The sequence below is a fragment of the Drosophila pseudoobscura genome, chromosome 4, assembly GCF_009870125.1.
Source record: "Drosophila pseudoobscura strain MV-25-SWS-2005 chromosome 4, UCI_Dpse_MV25, whole genome shotgun sequence".
NCBI classification, from domain to species: Eukaryota; Metazoa; Arthropoda; class Insecta; order Diptera; family Drosophilidae; genus Drosophila; species Drosophila pseudoobscura.
Window position 1 is genome coordinate 3,599,623 of NC_046681.1, and position 26,357 is coordinate 3,625,979.

Consider the following 26,357-nt stretch of genomic DNA (forward strand, 5'->3'; position numbering starts at 1 on the left):
TCAAGTCAATCATGTGAAAAATTCCTTGGGTCGATTGCTTGATCTATGCTTTGTATCGGATCCGACCATAGTGTTGTTAACCCGAGCCCTTCCGCTCACTATACCTGAAGACGCCTACCACCCTACTTTCGAGGTGTCGCTAGATATAGGACCAACTGTTTTGGATCGGTCGAGTAGACTACCTCAACGTGTCCGCTGCTTTCGTAAAGCCGAGTTTGCGAAGCTTAATAACCTAATTAGGGATTTTGATTGGTCCGCTTTGTACTTGTGCACTGATGTCACAAAAGGCACAAACATTTTTTACAATGCTCTTGGCACATTTTTTGATTCTTGTGTCCCGCTTTCTTGTCCGATTAGATCTGGAAAACCCCCTTGGTTTACCAAAGAGTTATCCAGTCTAAAAAAATTAAAATCAAGACTTTATAAAAAATTTTAAGAAGTGGGCTCTCCTACTTCTCACTCTCGTTATGTAATAGCTCGGTCAAACTTTTCAGTTCTTAATGCTCAATGCTATAAGAACTACCTATCTCGTTGCAGGATATGTTTTTCTCAGGACCCTAAACAGTTTTACTGCTTCGTAAACAGTAAGCGTAGAACGTCCGCACACCCATCCTCACTATCATTTTGTAATTCGTCGGCAAATAATGATCAGGCAATTGCCGATCTTTTTGCCCAGTTTTTCCAAACCACCTATTCTGAGGAACGCTACTCTGGTCAACCGTACCCATACGGATTACCGAGGTCGAACGGCATTTTCAGTCCCTTGTTAAATGAATATTCCCTACTTCATGATCTTCGACTAGTTAAGCCGGTGTTTTCACCGGGTCCAGACGGGGTTCCAGGTTGTGTACTCAGGTACTGCGCCGAGGCTCTGTGTGGAACATTGCTTAAACTATTCACCCTGTCCATTGATTCCTCTTGCTTCCCCCCAATCTGGAAGGAATCGTTTATAATTCGTCTCCATTAAAAAGGTAGCAAGTCTGATGCAAAAAATTATAGAAGTATAGCAAAGTTATCCGCTATTCCCAAATTGTTTGAGAAGGTTTTAACTCCGCACTTGCAACATCTCTGCAAGTCACTTATATCTCCAACTCAGCATGAATTTATAATTCGGCGATCAACCACCACGAACTTGTTAGAGTTTACCTCTTTCATTATTAAAGGCTTTCAAGGTAACTTACAGACGGAAGTTATTTGCACCGACTTTAGTAAAGCATTCGACTCTGTAAACCATTCCCTTTTAGCACATAAACTTGACCTTTTAGGATTTCCGCCCAACCTCCTGAGATGGATTTCTAGCTATCTTTGTTCTAGGTCTCAAAGAGTCCTCTTCAAAAACTCCCTCTCTTTACCAGTAAAGGTTTCTTCGGGAGTACCACAGGGCAGCCATCTAGGCCCCTTACTCTTCACACTCTTTATTAATGCCTTGCCTTCAGTATTAACAAACTCTCGAGTACTTATGTATGCGGATGATGTTAAACTCTGTGTCCAGTACAAGGACATTTCATTTCATTCTCGCTTGCAATCCGATCTCAATAGCTTTCAGTCATGGTGTTGTGCAAACTTATTACACCTTAATGCCTCGAAATGCAAAGTTATGACATTTCATCGTTCTAGCCCATTGTTGGCTCCGTACAGCCTATTTGGTGGTTCTCTTGATAGAATTACCCTGGTGGATGATCTGGGTGTTATGTTAGACCCCAAGTTAAAGTTTTCCGAACACATTTCTACCATGGTAAATAAGGCCATGGGCGTGCTTGGGTTTATAAAGAGGTGGTCAAAGGAATTTGACGACCCCTATATAACAAAGACTCCTGTGTATGGTGCCCTCAGTACAAAGTACACCAGGACCGTATAGAATCAGTACAGAAAAACTTTTTACTCTTTGCTCTGCGGGGCCTTAACTGGGATGCGGGTGTAAGACTCCCATCTTACTCTAGTAGACTATTATTAGTAAACCTCCCATCCTTAGTTAACCGTAGAAAAATGCTTGGTGTGATATTTATGCACAACTTGATCAGGGGTGACATAGACAGCCCTGATCTGTTGAGCCGCACAAACTTCACGATTCCTATTAGACTGACTAGAAATTGTATACCGTTGTTCCTTCCACTTTGTAGATCGAATTATTCCTTGCATGAACCGTTTAGGGTCTTATGCTCGGATTATAATTCCATCTACCATATTATATCCAACACTAATTCTCTTCCTCTTATTAAATTACTAATCCTTACACACCTTTCTAGTAATTAGTAATTGTAGTGGTATTTGTATTTTGATTGCATGCTTAGTTTCTTAGTAAGTTTAGTGCTAATTTTCCTCGAATGTTAGTCTAATAGCTATGTATCTTTCTTGCATGTTCGCGTTTGGTTCGGCTACGCACCGCGCGTCATGCGGCAGCGCCCCTCGGTCGGTTGGGCGGGAGGAGGGCTGCGTTTTGCCTGGGATCCGCGCGCAACAGCCTTCTGCTGGTGTCACACGGTGCACGGTACTTGACGGTGCAGTAACTGCATCGCCTCTTGAAAGATGCAGTCATTGCATGTCAACGTCCAAAATATTGCTCCTATTTGTATAACGGAACAACATGGAGCTTGAAGACGTTTTCACATGACACCCACTAATGTCTGCCCGGGGAAATGATGTGCGTCGAGCCATCAGATACATGGAGCAGCAGTCCCATCTGATCGATATTTTCAATGAGCAGCCATTTCTGATCATTTTTGATGAGTTTCACTTCAGGCCGGTACCCAACGTTAGTTCCCTTTTGCTCCTCAGCCGGTGGAAGTCGTTGGACATTGCAGCTGCATCTAGGTACGGCGCAAAATTTAAGTTTTTGTACCTGCAGGTGGTCCCAACAGACGTGCACGTTTTGCGCAGCGACGCCATTGAAGATAATTTGAAGTCGCTGCAGTGTGTGTCCAACTACTTCCCATTCCTGTGGGACGAAGGCCACATGCGGAAGAAATTAGTAACAGATTGGGAAAAATTTACGAGAGCACCGAAAGACATGGGAATCTCAGGTTTCCGAAATAACTAGCACGCCACCAAACGAATTACAAGACTTCAATTCCAATAAAGTCTTAAATTTAAAATAGGTTATTGGCGCTGAATTTCGGGCAATCGTCCACACACCTTTATCTTGAGCAAAGTTAATAGCTCCGATTTTCAGCTTCGCGGAGTGATCCTCTCCTCAAATGTGTACTACATCCTTCAGTTTATCCACATTACACATGCGGATGAATTTACCGACACACGGGTGAATTTTTTCCCGCGTGGTATGAGTTTTAGCTTTTATATATAATGCAGACTCCCCATTCTCACGGCCATGGCCGGACATCTTATATCCTCTGAAAGGAAGCCAGGGCGGCCAAGGTTTTGGAGGTGTTCACCGAAACAGTGCCGGAACGCAGGGAACCGGTTTTCAATGTAGTTGTTGGCCTTGTCCAGATCCTTGGTGAAAACAGCGGCGACCAGGCCGTAGTCTGAGTTGTTGGCACACTCGATGACCTCGTCCAGCTTCTTGAAGCTGCTGCGTCCGGCTGCTGGACGGGCCCGAATATCTCCTCGCGCGCAATTTTCATGTTGTCCTGGACATCGGCAACATCCGTTGGCTGGACAGAGTAACCGGGAAGGCCTTTGGGACGGTTACCGCTGGCCACCAGATTGGCGCCCTGCTGGATCATGCCAAGGATCTTATCCATCTGCTCCTGGTTGACCTGGGGACCCTGCTCGGTGTTCATATCGAAGGGATTGCTCACGGTCCTCTTCTTGGCGCGCTCTGCACTGCGCTGTAGGGTTTGCCATTGTCCAGGCGGGCAGTCTTCACAGCTATATTACTATCCTCCATTGAAATATTTTGCCCGATTTGCTCTTGTGCTATTCTTTGTAGTCTTGCACTTCCGTGGTGGTCTGGGGCTGAGATCTTCACAACGGCCGTCCGAGGGCAGCATCTCCCACAAATCTAATAAAAAAATTTGGGACTTCGCGGCTTTGTTTTGATCCACAATTGAGATGGCAGTGCTTCGATAAATCACGCGACAGCTGCTCGCTGGTGGTGGCAGTTCCTCAATTCATTAAATGAACCGAGTTCAGTTCTAGTTCACCAACCTTCGTCTCCGCACAGCTGATCGAACAACAGAATCACATCTCAATATTAATAAACATTTAGGATGCCAAAAGTTGTTTCTCGCAGTATTGTGTGCTCCGATACAAAGGATCAGGAGGAGTACAGTGAAGAGAAACCCCTCAACATCTACTACTGTCTATGCAATAAGATGGCTTTGATTTTGGGTTCGTATGCCTGATTTTCGCAAACCAAGTTTGATGCTAAAGGAGAAATCTCTCAAAAGATTGCAGCCTGGATCAATTGCCGCTACGAGAAGTAGACAATGCCCGTGTAATAAATGCCAACGAGCACGCCAACAAGTTGACCTACAATCCAACTCCAAAAATGCTCTACATACGCCGCAAGGGCAGGGGAAACGCCATAGAGAAACAGTACCGGTATAAGGTAAGGTTCTGATAAAATCATTGAAAACAAAATTTTCACTATTGTTACTTGGCAGTGCCGCAGCTGCGATCTTCCACTTTACTACCGCCACAATCCGGACTCCCATGTCACCTTCGTGATGTTCAATGCATTGGTTAGCGCCAAGAATGAGCAGCCATTGGCCCAACTTCTGGGAACAGAAGCAAAGAACAGGGCGAAACTTTCGACTGCTGCCCCAGCGCAGAGTGCGTCGTCTGCCGCAGGTGAGGATTCCGGTATAGTCGATGCCAGTGGAAAGAAAGTCATGGTCACGCGGCACACAAAGAATATGGGCAAGTTCAGCTCGGTGACGGTGTCCACCATAGACGAAGAGGAGGACGAAATTGAAGCGGTAAGCCAACCAACTAAATGTTCTCGATTACCTTCGACATACATACAAATATTCGCTATACTTTCATTCTATTTTAAACAGCGCGAGATTGCCGATAGTTATGCCAATAATGCGCGCATCATTGAGAAGCAGCTGCAACGCAAAGGCGGGAAACTAAGCGACGTCGGTGTCAGAGGAAAGACGGAGGACGCGCCTCCACCGCAGAAAAAACAGCGCGGTACTCTGCTGGAGAGATAGCTACATATTTTTATAAAATATCTCTGTAATATGCATACGTATGGTATAGAAGAGATTATGCTGATAAGAGACCCTAAGTAAATAAAACTGCGACATTTCCTTAAGTCCGATCAGTGTTCGTTCGGCATCGATCTTAAAGAGTGGCAAATCACAGATGTAATCAACTATTGAAGATTCCTTAATTGCTTTACTATTACTATTAGATTTAATGAAGCGTGTTTTGAAAAGATCATCGTATTGAATCCCCCGCGATTGATAAAGTACAATTGACGAGGCCACGGCGATGGAACAGAACAGGGGACGTTCCGCTGTTTTTCTTTTTGATTTCGCTTGTGAAGAACGAGTCTTTTTCGGTTCGCGGTGCGCGGAGAACTGTACAAAGTCGTGATGGGCCGGTAATGTTTTCGTTCGGCTCGAGCTTTTGCCAGCCTAATTTCATTATATCTAAGAATAGTAGCCCTTGGCAAAGTAAGATTTTCGAAATCTTTAAGTTTTAAATTCTCCAAGATCCAGGTGTTCGCGGATGTCAGACGTACACCTCTAGTTCGTATTGATGCTGATAATGAATTTCCGAAAAGATTGCCTATTGAAAGTCGTATAGAACAAATAGATTCAAATTTTTTCAATATGTATTTATTTCACTAAAAAATCATTTTAATTTCAGCTATACTATAGATTTGTAACTGCTCTTCAACGACAAAATGCTTTTTAAACTGGTTATTTGGTTAATACTCGTAGTTTGTGTGGTCGAACGGAATCCGGCTGAAGCCAATGAATACTACACTTGCGATTCACTTTCTGAAAAATGTGTATTATTTCATGCCTGCATTCATGCAAAGCATAAAGGGTATTTCAAAATTTGTGCTATTAACTCCATTTGTTGTCGGGTTCCAAAAAAACCGAAAGCAGACACTCGGTCCTCAAGAGGTGAGTATATTACACATTACAAAATATTATACATCATTTTTGATGATAAGAAAACGAAATATATTGGAGTGGATTCAAAGGATCAATTCAAGGGAAACATTACACATTGGGGGAATCTGAAATTTGTGTAGAAAAAACAAATACATATTTTTGATTTTAATGCAGAACTGAAAACGGAACGAAATGATGAAAAAGCGAGGCCAAAGTCTATCCACGAGTTTGTTTTTTGATATTTTGATATTATATGTTTGATATTTAAGTAGCTGAATACATACATTTTAGCTCACGGAGAAAAGCGACAAAATAAGTAAAGAATAATTATCTAATACACTTAAATAGTAGCTTAAAACAGCTCGCCAAAATGCGGTAGAAATATATAAAATTTAAGGAGGTGCATGGGAGGAGGAGGAGGCGAAGGCTATTGACTAAAATAAGCATATGTAAATAGAAGAAATATATACAAATGCTCATCAAATAATCGGGTCCATAATAATTGCTTGCTTAACTAGTAGGCAACAACTAAACAGTAGGGGTGGGCGTGGTCGGATCGGTTATTACAATCAACTGTACCCATTTTCAAGTCTCTAAACAATTTTTTTAGTTTATACCAAAATATCGGCTGTCTGGCACAATTTGCATTGTAGGAATCTTTTTGTTTCCGGACATATTTCCACTAGACTAGTCTCATGAATTTGTTTGGTTTTTATGTCTTTTGTCTTTTTACTGGTGAACTCAACTCAAACGCAGCATGTCTAAGCTACGCGAGTAACACGACTTTTTGTCCGAGGCATTTGTTTATATCGCATTCGCAAGAATCATATCGGAATGAATTACAATACATGGCGCATATAGGTCTGACGAACCCAAGAGCCTGGATTTGCGGCGGCACCCTGATACATAGTAAATTTGTTCTTACCGCGGCCCACTGTGTCATTCTAGAGCGGGCTGTTGGTACGGAAGAGCCGTAAGTACATTTAAATTCATACATATGTACATATGTATGTATATCAACATCGTCAGATAGTGTGCATTTATTATATATACTATATATGTAATATTTGATCGAAAATATTTTCTTAGAGGTTTTTTGGTGCGCCTAGGAGGTCACAATAGCACTGACGGCGCAATATATGAAGTAGCTGAAAAAATCCCGCACCCCGACTATAAAGAAGAAGACGGGACAAAAAACGATATAGCTTTACTGAAATTGACCAAAACAGTCGTCTTTAATGACCAAGTTAAGCCAGCCTGCTTACCAACAACTAGTGGACAAGAGCATGCGAAGATGACAGTCTCTGGATGGGGATTATATAGCAGCTACGAACCCAATAAACCAGCCCCTCAGTTGCGCAAGGCTGACGTAACACAGTTTAAATATGCCGAATGCAATGAAGAAAATGAAGTGCTACAGGAAATGAAGATTTGCGCTGGTGGAGAGAACGATGCAAGCGATTCATGCCAGGGAGATTCGGGAGGACCACTGGCCATATGGCATCCGGAATGGGGCTCGTGCCTGGGGCAGGTATTCGGCATTGTTTCTGAAGGATCGTTTTGTGATACAAAATCTCCACGGACGATTTACACTAGAGTTTTTTATTATCTTCAATGGATTGAAGACATAGTATGGAAGACCAGAGAAGAAACCTTGTCAGCGGCAGAGTGGAAATAAAAAGAAATACACAGAACCTCTGCAGGCATGCTGTTTTTTCTGATACTTTAACATTTTCATCAACAAGCCTATTGCCTATTGGGTTAAGCTGTTCCAGCTCTCTTCAGAAAGTACGTATGACCTACAATTCAATTTATTAACGAAAAAAATAAGGAAACCATTATTAAATAAAAACCAATCGTACGGGAACGGCGGAACACGTGCCGCTACTCTCCAATACCAAAGACAATATTAATGGTAAGATGTACAGTGGCTAGTGTCGCCTTCGGACCTTGGGTCCTTGTAGAAGGCATTGTGGTAGTAGTAGCCTGGCATACTCATCCATAGTCTTTCGCTCCATCTTCATCCGCAGCTTGGTCGCGTTGCACCTCATATGGCATAGCCGGCAGGTTCTCTATTGCATTTTTAAAGTCTTTAATTTCTAAGCGGTCTAGCGGTCTTAAGTCTAGTTACTTAATTTCTTCGATGGAGCCATTAAAGCTCGATTTTTGGTTCGGTGCGCGAAAATATCCGAGGCACGGCCATCGCAGAGCAGGGCGGCCGATGCAAAGCTGTGGGAAGGTGGAGTAGAATATTGTTAGTTTAAGAATTTGGGCAGATATCGTGTCTTTCCACTCACCTGGTTGATGGGACACTGAAACTCTCAGGTCGCTTGCAGCAGTCGGCCTCATCGTGGACATTGTCACAGCTGTCACTGGTGGTACCATCGCAGATCAGAGTCTTGTCTCTGCCCTCGGTTGACTGCCAGCTGAACTGATCCGCCGGGCAGTCCTTTCGTCACAGCGCCAGAAGGTGGATATACAGTCGTTCTTTATGTCACTACTCCCGCCACTTAAAATTATCTGTCCGGATAGACGCCGTAGTTCTCCTTGCCCTCCAGTAGCATCAGAGCATCAGAATCTGGCACGAGCATACGTCGTGAATACTGCGTGTCATACCCCGCTGGCCATGCAGATGTGGAAACACTTTGTGCGACTGTGCAGACAGGTGTGATTGCGCTCCTCTCCAGTCCGGTCTTATCGTCCGACACAAATCTCCCGAAGGCGGCGAAGCACGGATTTTTCTGTAAAGGGGGAACAGGAGATTACAAGTGTCCAAAGGTGTCCAATATTGGTTGCTTACTAACATCGATACGCATGGGATATCGGACTGTTGGTCTAACGCCAGAGTCGTGACTTCTTCCAGGTCCACATGCTCATTGCCATCGACTCGGGCCCGAATGATGGCCTGATGGCTGCTGACATCTGTCCAGAAGAGCAGACGCTTCGAGGCTTCGGCGAGTTCGCCCAGGAAGCTATAAGAGGCAACGTTTTAGAACACAGCTGAATAGGGAGAGAGAGCTCCACCTGGGCACGGATAATCTTGCCGGACACCGGCAGCAGCTAATTCGGGCGGTCTGTCGTAGCTGGGAGGGATGCAGGCCACGTCCTTAGCGAGGCTGCGGCTCTGGCCAGTCTTGATCAAAGTCCCCGGTGCCCCAGTCGCTCCAGTAGTCCTAGCCATCCAGTAGAGGAATATGAGCTCCCGGTTATGGTTGCAGCGCGGATTCGTCCATCGTGGCGCGGCTTATGGAGTCCGAGGCGACTCTGTCCAAGTACATGCACCCGCGACGCGCCTCGAGGAAGAGGGAACGCGGCTTCTCCACCCCCCTTCCACAAAGCACGACGGCTGCCATCCACGCGGGTGATCTCGATGAGATGAGCCTCCGCATCGGACCGACGCGAGAACAGGCCCCATTCCCCACGTCTTTCCATCGCACCAGACGCTTGTTATTTTCAAAATAAAACGCCGATAATATCCGCGAATAATATCGCACAGAAATAACGATATTTTGAATACATATCGATACACAAAACCAGGACGATGTTTTCCAGCACTCTCCAGTTTTCATCTTCTACAAATCAAAACTAGAGGACATATATTTGTCTCGCTCACACTGCATGCTTTTCCCATAAGGTTTTAGTATCTGGTCTCACTGCCTTAACTCGAAGTGTTAAAATTTATAAATTTAGCAACAGCCACAACTTTTCGACTTGGCAAATTCCACCTTTGCGAAGGCGGGCGGGCCCAAACAATCACACGCCACTCACGGGGCAGCGCGGCGCGGTAACATAAATTCTCAAGCAAGAAAAAGAAGAAAAGGAAAAAAGAAGATACATATACTGAAAACAAGTACAAGAGTGTTGAAGTGTAGTGTTGTTGTTTTGTTCGCTGTGAGTCGGGAATGTGAAAAAAATAAAAAAGGAACACAAATCGATTAAATCGAACATGCAGCTATTTCAAAGGCACAGCTGAACACCACTTTAATCAGTTGGTGTGTGTTGTTCGTCGTTCGTGAGTTTGGTGTTGGTTGTTGCTGGCTAATACAAACAACAAGAAGAGTGAGCTGAACGCGACGCTGACAACGACAGCGACGCTGGCAGCGACGGCTCTGCCGCGGAGAAAATGTTTTCCGGACCCGGTAGCCATGCCATTAGCTATAGCGGCGGGATCAGCATTGGGGGGGGAGGCAGTGGCCTGCACCAGGATTGCGATGGCTATGACTTCACGAAGAACGAGAACGCGGCGCGTTGGCGTGGCCTGTTCATACCCTCATTGAGGAAGGTGCTAGAGCAGGTGCATCCGCGGGTGACGGCCAAAGAAGATGCCCTCCTCTATGTCGAGAAGCTGTGTCTGCGTCTGTTGGCCATGCTCTGCGCCAAGCCGCTGCCCCACTCAGTCCAGGATGTGGAGGAGAAGGTGAACAAATCATTTCCAACGCCCATCGACCAGTGGGCTCTCAAGGAGGCCAACGAGGCGATCAACTCGAAGAAAAAGAAGTCCGTTCTGCCCACCGAGCGTGTACACACCCTGCTCCAGAAGGATGTGCTGCAGTACAAAATCGATAGTTCGGTGTCCGCCTTTCTGGTGGCAGTCCTGGAATATATCTCTGCGGATATACTGAAAATGGCCGGCGACTATGTGTGCAAAATCTCGCACTGCGAGATCACCAAAGAGGACATCGAGGTGGTCATGAACGCGGACCGGGTCCTCATGGACATGTTGAATCAAAGTGATATTAAGACCAGTCCGCTCTCACTGCCCGCGCAGAGGGCCAGCGCGACCTATGAGGAGACTGTCAAGGAGTTGATCCACGACGAGAAGCAATATCAGCGAGATCTCCATATGATCATACGCGTCTTTCGCGAGGAGCTGGTGAAGATTGTGTCAGATCCCAAGGAGCTCGAGCCAATATTCTCCAACATAATGGACATCTACGAGGTGACGGTCACTCTGCTCGGCTCTCTGGAGGATGTCATCGAGATGTCCCAGGAGCAGAACGCCCCCTGGGTGGGCAGCTGCTTCGAGGAGCTGGCGGAGGCTGAGGAATTCGATGTGTACAAGAAGTATGCCCACGATGTGACCTCCCAGGCGTCACGGGATGCGCTTACCAATCTCTTATCCAAGCCTGAGGTAAGTCCACTTCTGACTGCTGATTCCCAACAAATGCCAAAAACTAATGTTGAATTTTTTTTAGGCCTCATCCTTAATTTCTGCCGGGCACGGTTTTAGAGATGCCGTCAAGTATTATCTGCCCAAGCTGCTGCTGGTGCCCATTTGCCATGCTTTCGTGTACTTCGATTACATAAAACATCTGATGGATCTCAGTTCCTCTCAGGACGACATCGAGAGCTTTGAACAGGTGCAGGGCCTCTTGCATCCACTCCACTGCGACCTCGAAAAGGTGATGGGCAGCGTCTCAAAGGAGCGCCTGGTACCTGTCAGTGGGCGAGTGCGTCGCCAGATGGCCATCGAACGGACACGAGAACTCCAGCTCAAGGTGGAGCATTGGGATGACAAGGATGTGGGCCAGAACTGCAATGAGTTTATACGCGGTAAGTGCGAAAATAAACGAATAAATAATTGTAATTACAAATCGATTCTATTACTTCTGGACAGAGGACTCGCTCAGCAAGCTGGGATCGGGCAAGCGTATTTGGAGCGAGCGAAAAGTCTTTCTGTTCGATGGTCTTATGGTCCTGTGCAAGGCAAACACCAAGAAGCAGACCCCCTCGGCAGGGGCCACGGCCTACGATTACCGGCTGAAGGAGAAGTTCTTTATGCGTCGCGTCGAGATCATTGACCGGGCGGACAGCGAGGAGCTGAAGAACAGCTTCGAGCTAGTCACCAGAATGCAGCCGGCCATTGTCCTGACGGCCAAGAACGCCCAGCACAAGCACGACTGGATGGCAGACCTTCTGATGGTGAACACCAAGTCGATGCTGGACCGCATCCTGGACAGCATACTGCAGGACATCGAGCGCAAGCATCCCCTGCGCATGCCTAGCCCAGAGATCTACAAGTTCGCCGTTCCGGATAGCGGGGAGAACATCGTCTTGGAGGAGCGCGAGAGCGCTGGAGTCCCGATGATCAAAGGGGCCACACTGTGCAAGCTCATCGAACGCCTCACCTACCACATATATGCGGACCCCACCTTTGTGCGCACCTTCCTCACGACATATCGCTACTTCTGCTCGCCCCAGCAGCTGCTGCAGCTGCTGATCGAACGCTTCAACATACCCGACCCCAGTTTAGTCTATCAGGACGCTGCCTTTGGCCCGGGAGCCCTTGGTGGCGGCGGCGGGGGCGACAAGGAGCACAAGAACTCGCAGCGCGAGGACTGGAAACGCTACCGCAAGGAGTACGTTCAGCCGGTGCAGTTTCGGGTGCTCAACGTTCTGCGCCACTGGGTGGATCACCACTTCTATGACTTTGAGAAGGATCCCACTCTGCTCGAGAAGCTACTGCACTTTCTGGAGCATGTGAACGGGAAGTCGATGCGCAAATGGGTGGATTCTGTGCTCAAAATTGTTCAGAGAAAGGTAAGCCCTCGGCATACGTATTTTTTTACATTTCGGTTACAATGTGTTCCTCTACCTGAACCTGTCCCTGTACCATTTATTGTAGAACGAACAGGAGAAAAGCAATAAGAAGATTGTGTACGCCTATGGCCACGATCCGCCGCCCATTGAGCACCACATGAGTGTACCCAACGAGGAGATCACACTGCTCACCCTCCATCCGTTGGAGCTGGCCCGTCAGCTCACGCTGTTGGAGTTTGAGATGTACAAGAACGTAAAGCCCTCGGAGCTCGTGGGATCGCCCTGGACCAAGAAGGACAAGGAGCTAAAGAGCCCCAATCTGCTGAAGATCATGAAGCACACCACCAATGTGACGCGTTGGATAGAGAAGTCCATAACCGAGGCGGAGAACCACGAGGAGCGCCTGGCAATAATGCAGCGGGCCATCGAGGTGATGATGGTCATGCTCGAGCTGAACAACTTCAATGGAATCCTTTCGATTGTCGCGGCCATGGGCACGGCGTCGGTCTACCGGCTGCGGTGGACATTCCAGGGATTGCCCGAACGCTACAAGAAGTTCCTGGACGAGTGCCGCGAGCTTAGCGACGATCATCTCAAGAAGTATCAAGAGCGGCTGCGCTCCATCAATCCGCCTTGCGTGCCCTTCTTTGGGCGTTACCTGACCAACATCCTGCACTTGGAGGAGGGCAACCCGGATCTGTTGGCCAACACGGAGCTTATCAATTTCTCGAAGCGGCGGAAAGTGGCCGAGATCATCGGCGAGATCCAGCAGTACCAGAACCAGCCCTACTGCCTCAATGAGGAGGTCACCATACGGCAGTTCTTCGAGCAGCTCGATCCCTTCAACGGCCTCTCCGACAAGGAAATGTCCGACTATCTCTACAATGAGAGCATGCGCATCGAGCCGCGTGGCTGCAAGACGGTGCCCAAGTTTGTGAGTATATCAGCCTCGTGGCCTGAAGGGCATCCCGGTTCTAAATCCTTTCGTTTTGTTTGCACATTTCAGCCTCGAAAATGGCCGCACATTCCGCTTAAGTCGCCGGGCATTAAGCCCCGTCGCCAGAACCAGAATAATAACAGCAGTAAGTTATCCAGCACTGCTTCATCGGCGGCGGCAGCCTCATCGGCGGCATCAACGGTAGCGGCAGCAGCAGCAGCCGCAACAGCAGCTGTGCCCCCAACTCAACCAGCTAGCGTGGAAGTGCTACCGAGTGGTGCATCCATTCCCAGCGCTGGTGCTGGCGAACAGAGTCCGCAGCACAATCCGCACGCGTTCTCGGTTTTCGCCTCCGTCCTTCTACCCGATCGGAATGGCAGCACTTGGAGCGGAACACCTCTGCATCATCGGACAACAGCGGAGAACAATGAGGAGGTTGTGGTGCCGGCGCCACATCTGCCCAAGAAGCCGGCGGCGCATGTGTGGACCAACAATGTGGCAATGATGGGTGCTACGGCGTCGGCGATGGATGTGTTTAGTCCAGTGATGTCGGATCACCATGCGCTGCCCCCACAATCGCTGCCAGACAGCAACCCCTTTGCCGTAGGCTCAGACACAGATGCCCTGCCTTCGCCGTTGCCCAAGCTGATGGTTAGTCCTCGCCACGAGACCGGCAATCGGTCACCATTCCATGGGCGGATGCAATACAGTCCCACGCATAGCATTGCCAGCACTGTGACTCTGACGGGAGTGAGCGGAGTCGGAGCCGGAGTCGGACCTGGAGGAGATCTCAGCCCTCAGATGGGTGGATTCTACTACAACAATGCCCACCAGGGACAGACAGGGGCAGTGCCCATCTCGCCGCATGTCAATGTTCCAACGGCCTCAATCCTGGACTATCGAGCTGTGCCCCCCCCACTGCCGCCACGCCGCAAGGAGCGGACCGAGAGCTGTGCCGATATGGCGCAGAAGCGGCAGGCACCTGACGCACCGACAGTAAGTATTCCATCCCATAACAAAAATGTATCCCATTCGGCGCATTCCCAACGTACGTTTCCCCTTGCAGTTACCCCCGCGCGATGGCGAACTGAGTCCTCCCCCCATACCGCCCCGACTCAACCATTCCACGGGCGCTATATCCGTACGACACAGCCATGGCCAGAGCAAGGAGTTCGCGAGTTCGTGCAAGAGCGGCCTACTCCTGCCCAACACAAGCAGTATTATGATACGCAGGAACTCGGCGATAGAGAAGCGGGCAGCAGCGGCTGCCCAGCAGCCTGGTCCGAATGCAGTGGCGACTGCAGCTGCTTTGGCGGGGTCGGTGATGGGGTCCATTAACACGACGTTGGTCACAGTATCACAGTCAGTGCCGACTGAAGAGCAGCCTCCGCAATCGATCTCGCCAGCACTGAGCTCCTCGACAACTACATCTCCGCTGACACCCGCAACGCCCATCTCCCCGAACATTCCCAGCCATCCAGTGGAGAGTACGTCAAGCGGTTATACGCACCAGCTTCGTTTAAGGCCCCAGCAGCAGCAGTCGCAGCAAGCATTGTCGTATCCAGCGGCGTATGCACAGCATCATCATACCCACCACACGCACCATCCACCCCACCACCATCAACAATATCAACAGCATCAGCAGCATCAACAGCATCATCAACAGCAGCATCAACAACATCATCAACAGCATGCAAATCAATTACACACACGCTCGTCCCCAAAGGAATTCTTTCCGATTGCCACGAGCCTCGAGGGCACACCCAAACTTCCACCAAAACCTAGTCTAAGCGCTAACTTCTATAACAATCCAGGTTAGTTTTGCTCAATTCTCATTCCACTCAATCGAATATAATTCGAATTGCATTCCACACAGATAAAGGTACGATGTTTCTTTACCCAAGTACAAACCAAGAATAATATAATTGCCTGGCGATGTGATAGGACAAACGAAACTGCGATCCGATCATATTAGAGCATGCTGCAGCAAATGCAGACACATACATATAAGTACCATGTACATGAAACGTGCGATATTGCGCATGTGTGGTATGTACAATTTGTAGGTATTCAGTGCATACATATACACATATATGCTAAAACGGACCGAGTTGGATCTGATGACTTGTATTATTCGAAACTCATTGAACACACTACCCAACCACACAACACCTAGCACCCACCACCCACCATTCGTTGACACTCAGTCATGTCACACCCAATAAACGAAAAATGCAAATACCGAAATTATGTTATTATATAATTCTTATTATAAATATTTGTAAATATCGAGAACATTGTATTGATCGTAGAACGTAAACAAAATAAATCATAACACTATTGTTAGACAGTTGGCCGATGTCTTTTACTGTGCTACGTTACATCTTTTATCCCTGGCACTTATACGCAAATCACTGTACTTCCTATTCCTCAATCGCCTCGTCTCAGCCTCAATCCCAAAACGTAACCAATAAATTTTAGTCCGATCTTTAGGAAAGTTTTATATACATCCTTTTGGGATGGTAACATACTAGGTATCATTAGGCATTTTCCACGAACTTAGAGTGAAACCCTACTGCAGAAAACTAAGCCCAGGCTTAATGGCTATTACGGTATACCTTAAGTTTGAGCTATTTCCAAGGCTGTCTTTCGAGTGTAGCCTCTTGTTGCCGCCTATCTTGGTGACCTCTCCACTTTCAAAGACTTCTAGGCATTCGTTAAAGTAGGGCCGGAGACGGTGCCGGTGCCGGTGCCGCTAACGCTGCCCTTGAGCAAACCACAGAATCAGAAATTCACGGCATCCAGCATAATCATCACCACCATTAAGACACTCGTACATTGCTATTTAGCGCTTGATTGGGAAAGAAACCCCGGGGGAGTCTCGCTTGGAACTAAAGCGATTGTAGACACGGGTCGAGCTAATTGTTTGCTCGGTGCATTCTGAGCAATTAAGCTACACATAAGACTACTACATTGTATGGACATATGTATTTCCTTTCGCTTTTCAAACGTCGCGACGTCATCAAAGCTGAGCACTGAGAAACGCTTCCTGATTTTTTGTGATGACTGCCGTTTGCAGTTGTTTTTGCAATTGAATTATTTTTGTATTTTATCAACGCTCTCCAGCGCGTAACTCAATACTGGCCATCGTGTAAGTCAAGCCCCTTGTCGCGTGCAAGACGAGTTATTAAAGGAGGGATGCACCGCACCAATAACACCAACTGTTGTTATTCCAGAAAACTCCCCCAGATGCCCTCTCGTAATGATGCGTCACATAACCGAAATCGTAAGTACCGATTTGGTAAAGTACCGAAGATTTTACAGATCATATCGGCTGGGATCCGATCAGAATTTTGTTGTCAAGGTGAACAAACCATTGCGGAGAAAACGTCATCATTTCGTTGCAGGCATGTCAGGGAAAGTCCAATTTGTTGGTCAATTCTTCAAACGAAAAATTGTATCTTACAGATACATACGAGTATATGTCGCACTGTCCTATAGCATTGCAGGCATTGGGGAATTTTCCGGTGAATGTGCGCCTTTATTTTTAGAGAATAATGGTCAAGGCCATTGCCCGAGATCAGTTATGGTACTTTCTATGGGGGCGATGAAACGGACTTTGTGATACTGCTCTTTCGCTTTTCTTCAAACTTGACCAATATCTGGACGGCAATTATCCGATCCGAAGGCTGGCGACCTACACCAAACAATTTTCACGTTCACCACTCATTTCCTCCGACACGTACATATGAGTACTATCACGTTTCAGCTGTGTCTCAGCAATTTACACAACGCTCCATCCCATCCATTCATCCAAGCTGCAATTGCCTAAAGAATTATTCAATGAATTTGCATTTAATTCATCTGATGATGGCCGCTAATGAGGGAGAAACTCAGCAATCTAAGCAATCTAAGCAACAACAGCAACTGCAACTGCAACCGCAAAAAGTGCACTCGGAACGATGGAGAAGGAGAAGGAGGAGCAGACTGCACCTCATAATCATCTAATGCAATTACTCGTACATTGTGCCTAACATAATTGTCTTACATGAGCATATCAATTAGTGGACAAAAATTACAATTACAATTACAACAATCTCTAGCGAGAATTATAAATTCCGACAATTGACTGATGTAATGTACCAATGGGACCACAATCTCTAGCTTGAATGCAAAATTTCGGGAACCGGGAACACCAATAACAATAAACTCATGATCGACTCGACCCTACATCATCAGCTTCCCTCAGACACCTGAATCCCGAATGCATCGAGCAACAAGCAACAAGCAGCAAGCAGCTTTCCCCCAACCAAGTCCGAGCACAGCCAGAACCAGATCGGTTGGCATTGTCTTTATGGTAGGTAGCGATCGGCTCGGCTCGGCTCGGACTCGGATTCGGATTCGGACTGGGAATTCGTCTGGGTCTGGGGAAGTGGAGAGCTTTTATAAAAGCGGCAGCAACAGCACAGTTCATTCAGTGTTCACTCAGAATCATTGTCAAGTGCAAGCAGCAACAGCAGCAGAAACAGCAACAGCAACTGCAACGGCGGATCGGAGCAGGAACAGAACATTGTTACAGAACAGAACGAACATCAACAAGAGTCGGAACCAAGGCATTAGCCAAGTGATTTCTCAGTGTACACATTAGCCATCAGACAGATAGACAGAGTGCCAACAAAATGCTGGCCAGTGAGACTTTTCCCGCACATCGCTTCAAGGAATCTATATTTAAGCCTTACAGCACGAGTGGCTCGGCCAGCGTCGATGATTTGGCAAGCGTTAACAAAACATTGACATCCGCGGCGACCACGTCGTCATCGCCTGATACTCATGCAGCCGTTGACATCGCGCCCACTGCATCCTCAGTCGAGTTCGAGACTGCCCGCAAAATGTTGACCAACAACAGCAGTAGCAGTAGCAATAACAGTAACAATAATAACAACAATAACAATAACGATGCCAAGGATGATGTATCTGGTTTCGTGGCCAGCCATCCGGCAGCCCCATTCGAGGGCTTCATCCGTGCCTGCGTCGACGAGATTATCAAGCTGGCCGTCTTCCAGGGTACCAACCGATCCACCAAAGTCGTGGAGTGGCACGAGCCCGCCGAGCTCCGTCAGCTCTTCGACTTCCAGCTGCGCGACAAAGGGGAGCCGCAGGAGAAGCTACGAGAGCTTCTGCGCGAGACCATACGGTTCTCGGTGAAGACCGGACATCCGTACTTCATCAATCAGCTGTATTCGGGCGTGGATCCCTACGCCCTGGTTGGCCAGTGGCTCACCGACGCCCTGAACCCCAGTGTCTACACGTACGAAGTGGCGCCTCTGTTCACGCTGATGGAGGAGCAGGTGCTGGCCGAGATGCGTCGCATTGTGGGCTTCCCCAATGGGGGGCAGGGCGACGGCATCTTCTGTCCTGGCGGTTCGATAGCCAACGGTTATGCAATCAGCTGTGCGCGCTACACACACGCGCCCGAGTCCAAGGTGAGTACACCTCCAACTGCCTGCCCCATCGGCCCATCCATCTCGCCTACCACTCACGCCGCAGACAAGTGGTTTCCCTGCTGTCGCTCGATGCACAGCAACACGGAAACACGAGTGCACAGTCCTCAGCTCTGACCTAGCGCCTCCCCCATTAATGGCAACTGGTACTCGTACAGTGGTGGTCAAATTGTTAGTCGGGCATGGGGCACGATATATGTACATATATGATGCAAGAAACTGAAATCGAAAGTGTTCCCCATCGAAATACTGTAGGATTAATTCATATAAAAATCGACAATCCTTCGACTATTTTATTTCATATGATATAACAAGACTTCATAAAAAATTCAAAAAATATTATTCTTACGCCTTCATAGCACTGCGAGTATTACTGAATAATTATAAACGGATAATTTATGCGTTCCACATAGTTTAGAGATTTTTCTGGCACGTTTCCTTGATTTCCAAGACTTTAAACAGGGATAAAAAAATTTAAAAAATATTATTCCTTCGTCTTGATGGAATATTACAGAATAATTATTAAGAGATATTTTATGCTTTACACATACTTTAAAGATTTTCAATCACGTTTGCAAGATTTTTCACACTTAATACATTTTTATAGCGTTAATCTCTTCAGCAATCGTCCTTAAGTTATAAATGCAATAATATTTGATATTGATATGTCCCTAGTTTATTCTTAAGAATAGTTATCCATTTTTAATTATCATAATTCTTATCCATTTATATCCAGAAAAACGGACTCTTCAATGCCAAACCTTTGATTATATTCACATCGGAGGATGCGCATTATTCGGTGGAGAAATTGGCCATGTTCATGGGTTTCGGAAGCGAGCATGTGGTCAAGATAGCGACCAATGAGGTGGGCAAGATGCGTCTGAGCGATCTGGAGGATCAGGTTCGGCGGTGCCTGGACAATGGCTGGCAGCCTCTGATGGTCTCGGCCACGGCCGGCACCACGGTTCTGGGCGCCTTCGATGACTTGACAGGGATCGGGGATCTGTGCAGGAAGTACAACATGTGGATGCACGTAGATGCGGCATGGGGAGGCGGTGCGCTGATGTCTAAGAAGTATCGCCATCTGCTGAACGGCATCGAACGGTGAGTTTTACCCGAAGAAGGATTCGGACGGACTGGTTGAGGTTGACGTGTGGCTAACTCGTTCTCAGGGCTGATTCGGTGACGTGGAACCCCCACAAGTTGTTGGCCGCCTCGCAGCAGTGCTCCACCTTTCTGACACGCCACCAGCTGGTCTTGGGCCAGTGCCACTCCACCAATGCGGCGTACCTGTTCCAGAAGGACAAGTTCTATGACACCTCCTACGACACTGGGGACAAGCACATCCAGTGCGGACGCAGGGCGGACGTCTTCAAGTTCTGGTTCATGTGGAAGGCTAAAGGCAACCTGGGCCTGGAGTCGCATGTGGAGAAGGTCTTTCGCATGGCCGAGTTCTTCACCGCCAAGGTCCGAGAGCGGCCCGGCTTCGAATTGGTTCTGGAGAGTCCCGAGTGCACCAACATCAGCTTCTGGTACGTGCCCCCCAGTCTCCGGACGATGGAGCGAGATCGGGAGTTCTACGACAAGCTGCACAAGGTGGCGCCCAAGGTCAAGGAGCGGATGATAAAGAAGGGCTCCATGATGATCACATATCAGCCGCTGCGCCAGCTCCCGAACTTCTTCCGTCTGGTGCTTCAAAACTCGTGTCTGGAGGAGTCGGATATGATCTACTTCCTCGATGAGATCGAGTCCCTGGCCAAGAACTTGTAGTGGCGAGCAAGATATTATTTAAGAGCTGAAGCCGAAGCTGGTTATTTGGTTATGTGGTTAAGTGTTGACAAACATTCTCTCTAGGCATATGCCGTATATGTATGTGAATTGTATAGTATCTCGTAGTATTTCCTTTACTGCATCCGCTTAAAAATAATATTGAATATTAAGTATTACCTAAAAGCAAAAATACATATAAAATTTATAGGTGATTTAAGTTAGATTGTTCGAGATGGACCATTCTCATGGCTGAGCATGGGCTTCATCCGCCTAAAACCAAAACTGAAGGTATGTTAGGCGAGGGCTTGCAATTATCTGACACTCTCTCACTCCACTACTACCCTTACAGCTATTCGTAACAAATTAATTGGTAGAAGATTTCATTATTCCCCTAGGCCTACTTCTTGCTTAGTACTGGGCAATCCGCCCTCTAAAGTGGACACTCAACCTTTTTATACACGATACTCAAAATGAATATTGGGGAATATTAGATTTGTGGTAAAAGTGGATGTGTGTAACGTCCAGAAGGAATCGTTTCCGACCCCATAAAGTATATATATTCTTGATCAGCATCAATAGCCGAGTCGATTAAGCCCTGTCTGTCTGTCCGTCCGTCCGTCCGTCCCCTTCAGCACCTAGTGCTCAAAGACTATAAGAGCTAGAGCAACAAAAAAAGTCGAAAATCTGGGGCATCCACAAATCTCAGAGACTATTAAGGCTAGAGTAACCAAATTTAGTATTCGCACTCCTGTTAGATCTCACTATAAAACGTATATCTCAAAATTTCACCCCACCCCCTTCCGCCCACAGAAAGGACGAAAATCTGTTGCATCCACAATATTGCAGATTCGAGAGAACTAAAAACGCAGAATCATAGATAATGACCATATCTCCCAGATTGCTGAATCTGGATCAGATCAGATATTTTTTATAGCCAAAGGAACAAATCAATTTGCACTGGCTACGCAGCGCCCGACGTCACGCTCAGACTGATTTTCTGTCTCTCTCGCACGCACTCCTTGTCGTGTCGTTTAATATTAGCAGCGTCTGCCGGAAGAGAGCCATACTGACTTAGTATCGGGTATAACTGTAGAGTTGCGGTGTCCGCAGAAGCTCACAACGTTCCCCCTCGTTTTTTGTGTTAATGAGTATCCGAGCTGGTCCCTCAGCTTAATTGGTAGGCGGCGCCACGGAGTGTTCACGCGCCATTCCTGGTGGGACGATTCGACTAGGTCGTCTCTGAGCGTTTCTTTGTTTGAATTAAATTCTAACGACACTCCGCCATAATGGATCGTGGCAGCGCTTATGAATTTATCATAAGTTCACGTGACAAGATATTTTTTAAATGTGTTTGAACAAATATGTCACCAGGGATCAAGCTAGCGAAGACTTAGATACATATTGAATGGAGGAACATTGGGAGGAACGGAGGCCAGCACAGCCTTGTGAAAGTCGTAGGTGATGTATCGATGGTACTGCCTGGTACGGCGGTGCAGTTCGGCAACAGTGCCGGACAGAATAATGGGTTGGGTTCAGTTTTCTGGCTGGTTTAAGTAGAGTTCGTCGCCTGGAAGCAGGCTGCACCAATGTGGTTCCAAAAGCACTGCGCTGCCAAGAGTACTTTAAGAGGTCTTTCCAACGTTTTTTAATTAATTGAAACTGAGTATATGTTAATATTATTAATAAAACAAGCTATTAAACGATCGCATTTCTCTTCTACCGTCATCGTATTCTCCAAATCCAGATGCCCATGCTCATCAAGATGATTTTCTTGTGCTTTTCCGGCAGCATAGCAAAAGCCAGAGATCTATGATTGCCTTAATCAGATTGATGGCCCACAGATCAGCAATATTCCGCTTCAGATCGTCGGTCTATATCTTGTATATAATAAGAAAATTGCACTCTTTTCGAAGACACCACTTTTCCTTATCAGCGATCTTTTATTTTTCAAGTATGTCGTCATTGTTTGTCCAGCAAGGTATCACGTCCTAAGACAGTGTCGTCACTATTTTTCGAAAGACGGACCTTGGCAGAGTGACTATGCAATCTTGCGGCTGCTCAACCTGCCGAAACCTACACATGCGCCGAAAGGACAACATACTCCGGCGGCAAAACGTGGCTGAAAAAGGTTGAGTGGGCTTCGAAGGTGCCCTTTCGACAACACCTTCGAAGCCCACTGGCTCCTCAGCCAAAGAGGCAACGCACGCAGGAGACTCCTGGGCCGGCACCGAGCTTTTGGAGAAGCAGCCCGGAACGTCTGCAAAGATATGGGAAGGTACCAGGGCTGGATCAATATTATAGCCTGCTGTAGAAAGGAGGAGTCCCAACACATTCTACTAGACACGCATTTCCTAAGATAGGGATCGGTAACCTCGATGGATCACATCCTCACAAAACTGAACATAAGCTAAAGAGCTTCAAACCGCTCAAATCGTCAGGCCCGGACCAGGTAATTCCGGCCCAACTTAAGAAGGCCGGGAAAACGGCTATCAACTGGCCACAATGTATGTTCAGGAAGATACTGGCTGTGGGCACAATCCCCCAAGCAATCTCTTAAGCAAAAGACTTTAGACTTAAGACCATCTGGAATGCTGACATTAAATCTCAGAACGCAGGAAAGGAAAGATCCCAAGCTGTATCGCAACGGGGCGAAACTGGTCTAAGTGTGGCAGCCAAATCTACCTACCTAACGTTCATAAGGCTTTTAAGACATTTGTCGATGGACAAGGGCAACCTTGGAGATCAAGCTCCAGCCGATGAAGCTGCAGTGGGATTAATTAATTATTAGTTATTAAGTAATCGAGTAATTTAATTTATTTTTAGCAGTTCGCAATCATCACAGAAGCAAGACGTGAGCCCACAAACACACCGACTAACTAATTGTCGGACTAATTTTAGATGACGAAAAACAAGGGATCGACATTAAATTGGGCCAAATAGAAAGCGATATAAAAACACATTTCTACCAATCACACAATTCAATAAGGTTAGAGAAACGGCGTGAAATTTGCGGAAAAAGGAAAGCAATTTTTTTATTTTAACAGAAAAACTATACATTTCGAAGGAACTCGGGATCCAGCTCACAATGGGCGCTGTTATTCATTCACATGAAAAGGAAATTATTAACATAATAAGCAATTGTAATTTAAAAGAAAATATATATGTATATATCGAAGGAGCTCGAAAGCCAACTAACTACAGAAATAATCATTTTCTCGACCGAAAATGTTGGAGATTTCATGGATCTGAACAGCGGGCGCTCTAAAAAAATATACTTTGGTTTTATGAATTGTATACTCATTCAGGCTGAGCCCAAATGAAAAACCATTATTTAAAATTATAGAAAATAAACATGTACGCACACATATGTACGTGGACGTTGACATGCAATGACTGCATCTTTCAAGAGGCGATGCAATTACTGCGCCGTCAAGTGGCCCGTGTAAAAATACCAATACAATTACTAATTACTAGAAAGGTGTGTAAGGATTAGTAATTTAATAAGAGGAAGAGAATTAGTGGTGGACCCTTGCCCACTTCCGTACTTGCAGGCTCTGTGCCACCAACTTGCAAACCCGGCCCCGGTCGCGGCCCGCCCTTCATACCGCGCTCAGAGCCATACGCATCACTGTCGCCAAAAGGCCAGAATGGCAACCGATACAACAACAACAGCAACAGTGGTAATGCCAACAACAAAGGCCAACAGTAGAATAATTGGGGCGGAATAGTGCGCCGGCAACGCCGAGAAGCAAGGCGACCAGCCGAGGGGAGGCATACAGAGGCAGTACAGAGGAAGGCGCAACGTACAGCATATCAAGGCGGAAACGCGGGTAGCGCTATGACCAGAGACCTCGCACAGCGGTCAGGGTCGGGCCGTGGAGCAGCAGGAGCAGCAGCGCCCTGGATTTCTAGCTATCTTTGTTCCAAGTCTCAAAGAGTCCTCTTCAAAAACTCCCTCTCTTCACCAGTAAAGATTTCTTCGGCAGTACCACAGGGCAGCCATCTAGACCCCTTACTCTTCACACTCTTTATTAATGACTTGCCTTAGGTATTAACATACTCTCGAGTACTTATGTATGCGGATGATGTTAAACTCTGTGTCCAGTACAAGGACATTTCATTTCATTCTCGCTTGCAATCCGATCCGACTTTCAGTCCTGTTGTTGTGCAAATTTGTTACACCTTAATGATCTAGCCCCTTGTTTGCTCCCTATACTCTTCTCTTGGGAGAATTACCCTGGTGGCTGATGTATTAGATGTCAAGCTATAGTAAATAAGACCATGGGCGCGCTTGGTTTATAAAGAGGGTTTACAAAAGGAGTTTGACGACCAATATACATATAACAAAGACTCTTGCTACCTCGCTAGGAACAGTCCAGAAAAGCTTCTTACTTTTTGCTCTGCGGGGCCTTAACAGAGATGCCGCTGTGAGAATTCCATCTTACTGTAGTATATTGATATTAATAAATTATATTGTATTATTATTATAATAAATATTGATATTAATATCCTTAGATAGTCGTAAAATCATAAAATACGGGGTGTGATTTTTATACACAACTTGAGCAAGGGTGACGTAGATAGCCCTGATTTGTTCAGATTCACCAGAAACCATATACCGTTGTCCCTTCCACTTCGTAGATCGAACTATTCCTAGCACAACCTTGTTTCAGCCAAAAACGCGAAATTGCACGACCGTTGCCAATGATTAAAGGAAATCTTTGTTTCAAGTACACAAAGATACAAGTCTTAAGTTCATTTAACTCGTAAGAGCATAGATGGACAAACGGACAATTCATGTACTATAGGTGCTCAAGGGTTTACCCAGGAATCGGTGTATGTACTTGCATATTATGTATGTACATATGTATATGTACTGCAGAGCCTCTCTCTCTCACTCCTCTTTCCTCGTATCGCAATGCAAATTCATTAATTGAGAGTACTAATGTAACGGGGTTCAAATAGCCTGTAGAAAAAATCAAATCTATTAATATATTTGTGTAATATGTTATTAACATATATTTAAAGTATGTTTTTATATGTGCACTGTACACCTACATACATATATATTCATGCAATTTTTAAAATGTAATACCGTACTTCTGGCTGTTACATACTTTTCACCCACACAATATACCCTATTATTTCTTTGAGTCCCTCGCAAAAACACCTTCAACCAACTAATGAAACACACACACAATAAAACACAATGTGCGCGCCAGCGATCAACACATACACATACATGTACGAAGAAAAAATGGTAGACATCAGAGAGAGAGAGAGAAAAGAAGGAAGCACATAAGAAGCAGCGCAATCAAGAGAGACCCAAGGTGGATGGGGTGAAAATGATTTAATTAAAAGGTGTTCAGACGATTTATACTAATCGTACGAACAGAGCTAAGCAAATAGTGGGCCATGAGGCGCTAAGATTTTAAGGGGAAATGGCACTGCTGACCTTAATAGATATACAACAGGCAGTCGGATGTACATACATATCTAGGAATAAGAATAAAATGTATGATAGGGTAATAACAAATTGGGTATCGGCAGGCCTAAATAAACATTAAAAACTTT

General features: G+C 46.4%; 4 protein-coding genes and 1 long non-coding RNA gene across 7 annotated transcripts; 4 read left to right on the forward strand and 1 right to left on the reverse strand.

Moving 5' to 3' along the window:
• Positions 1–4,169: 4,169 nt before the first annotated feature.
• LOC4816579 (UPF0428 protein CG16865) lies at positions 4,170–5,225 on the forward strand. The gene is made up of 4 exons (XM_001356207.4): positions 4,170–4,290; positions 4,350–4,510; positions 4,566–4,880; positions 4,962–5,225. Exons 1-4 carry the CDS (start codon positions 4,170–4,172, stop codon positions 5,115–5,117), a joined length of 753 nt encoding a protein of 250 aa, XP_001356243.1. The 3' UTR covers positions 5,118–5,225.
• Positions 5,193–7,729, forward strand: LOC26533140 (trypsin-3-like). Of its 2 annotated transcripts, none has more exons than XM_015181332.2 (4): positions 5,193–5,273; positions 5,782–6,044; positions 6,792–7,008; positions 7,125–7,729. In XM_015181332.2, exons 2-4 carry the CDS (start codon positions 5,819–5,821, stop codon positions 7,711–7,713), a joined length of 1,032 nt encoding a protein of 343 aa, XP_015036818.2. In that variant the 5' UTR covers positions 5,193–5,273; positions 5,782–5,818; the 3' UTR covers positions 7,714–7,729. The 2 variants fall into 2 exon arrangements, with proteins under 2 accessions (XP_015036818.2, XP_015036817.2); XM_015181331.2 differs by lacking the exon at positions 5,193–5,273 and adding an exon at positions 5,413–5,512.
• A 95-nt stretch (positions 7,730–7,824) lies between these two features.
• Positions 7,825–8,771, reverse strand: LOC117183900 (uncharacterized). Of its 2 annotated transcripts, XR_004468990.1 has the most exons (3): positions 8,333–8,770; positions 8,167–8,264; positions 7,825–8,107 (listed from the first exon to the last, which is right to left on the reverse strand). It is a non-coding gene; the product is annotated as an uncharacterized lncRNA (long non-coding RNA). The 2 variants fall into 2 exon arrangements; XR_004468989.1 differs by having other exon boundaries at positions 7,831–8,264; positions 8,333–8,771.
• An 856-nt stretch (positions 8,772–9,627) lies between these two features.
• On the forward strand, positions 9,628–15,863 carry Sos (Son of sevenless). Its single transcript, XM_002133201.3, has 7 exons — positions 9,628–11,166; positions 11,231–11,588; positions 11,653–12,575; positions 12,661–13,509; positions 13,582–14,508; positions 14,579–15,326; positions 15,389–15,863. Exons 1-7 carry the CDS (start codon positions 10,159–10,161, stop codon positions 15,430–15,432), a joined length of 4,857 nt encoding a protein of 1,618 aa, XP_002133237.2. The 5' UTR covers positions 9,628–10,158; the 3' UTR covers positions 15,433–15,863.
• A 2,113-nt stretch (positions 15,864–17,976) lies between these two features.
• On the forward strand, positions 17,977–20,973 carry b (glutamate decarboxylase-like protein black). Its single transcript, XM_001356206.4, has 3 exons — positions 17,977–18,995; positions 19,750–20,117; positions 20,186–20,973. The coding sequence occupies exons 1-3, from the start codon at positions 18,192–18,194 to the stop codon at positions 20,781–20,783; spliced, it is 1,770 nt and encodes a 589-aa protein (XP_001356242.3). The 5' UTR covers positions 17,977–18,191; the 3' UTR covers positions 20,784–20,973.
• The last annotated feature ends 5,384 nt before the right edge of the window (positions 20,974–26,357 follow it).

Bases quoted from the DNA above. Each gene is read 5' to 3' on its own strand.
- LOC4816579 (XM_001356207.4), top strand. From the start codon at position 4,170: ATGCCAAAAGTTGTTTCTCGCAGTATTGTGTGCTCCGATACAAAGGAT. The intron at 4,291-4,349 runs GTTCGTATGCCT...ATCTCTCAAAAG, and splicing joins TAAGATGGCTTTGATTTTGG to ATTGCAGCCTGGATCAATTG. The intron at 4,511-4,565 runs GTAAGGTTCTGA...GTTACTTGGCAG, and splicing joins AGAAACAGTACCGGTATAAG to TGCCGCAGCTGCGATCTTCC.
- LOC26533140 (XM_015181332.2), top strand. From the start codon at position 5,819: ATGCTTTTTAAACTGGTTATTTGGTTAATACTCGTAGTTTGTGTGGTC. The intron at 6,045-6,791 runs GTGAGTATATTA...ACTCAAACGCAG, and splicing joins AGACACTCGGTCCTCAAGAG to CATGTCTAAGCTACGCGAGT. The intron at 7,009-7,124 runs GTAAGTACATTT...ATATTTTCTTAG, and splicing joins GCTGTTGGTACGGAAGAGCC to AGGTTTTTTGGTGCGCCTAG.
- Sos (XM_002133201.3), top strand. From the start codon at position 10,159: ATGTTTTCCGGACCCGGTAGCCATGCCATTAGCTATAGCGGCGGGATC. The intron at 12,576-12,660 runs GTAAGCCCTCGG...CATTTATTGTAG, and splicing joins TCAAAATTGTTCAGAGAAAG to AACGAACAGGAGAAAAGCAA. The intron at 15,327-15,388 runs GTTAGTTTTGCT...CATTCCACACAG, and splicing joins TAACTTCTATAACAATCCAG to ATAAAGGTACGATGTTTCTT.
- b (XM_001356206.4), top strand. From the start codon at position 18,192: ATGCTGGCCAGTGAGACTTTTCCCGCACATCGCTTCAAGGAATCTATA. The intron at 18,996-19,749 runs GTGAGTACACCT...ATTTATATCCAG, and splicing joins CACACGCGCCCGAGTCCAAG to AAAAACGGACTCTTCAATGC. The intron at 20,118-20,185 runs GTGAGTTTTACC...ACTCGTTCTCAG, and splicing joins CTGCTGAACGGCATCGAACG to GGCTGATTCGGTGACGTGGA.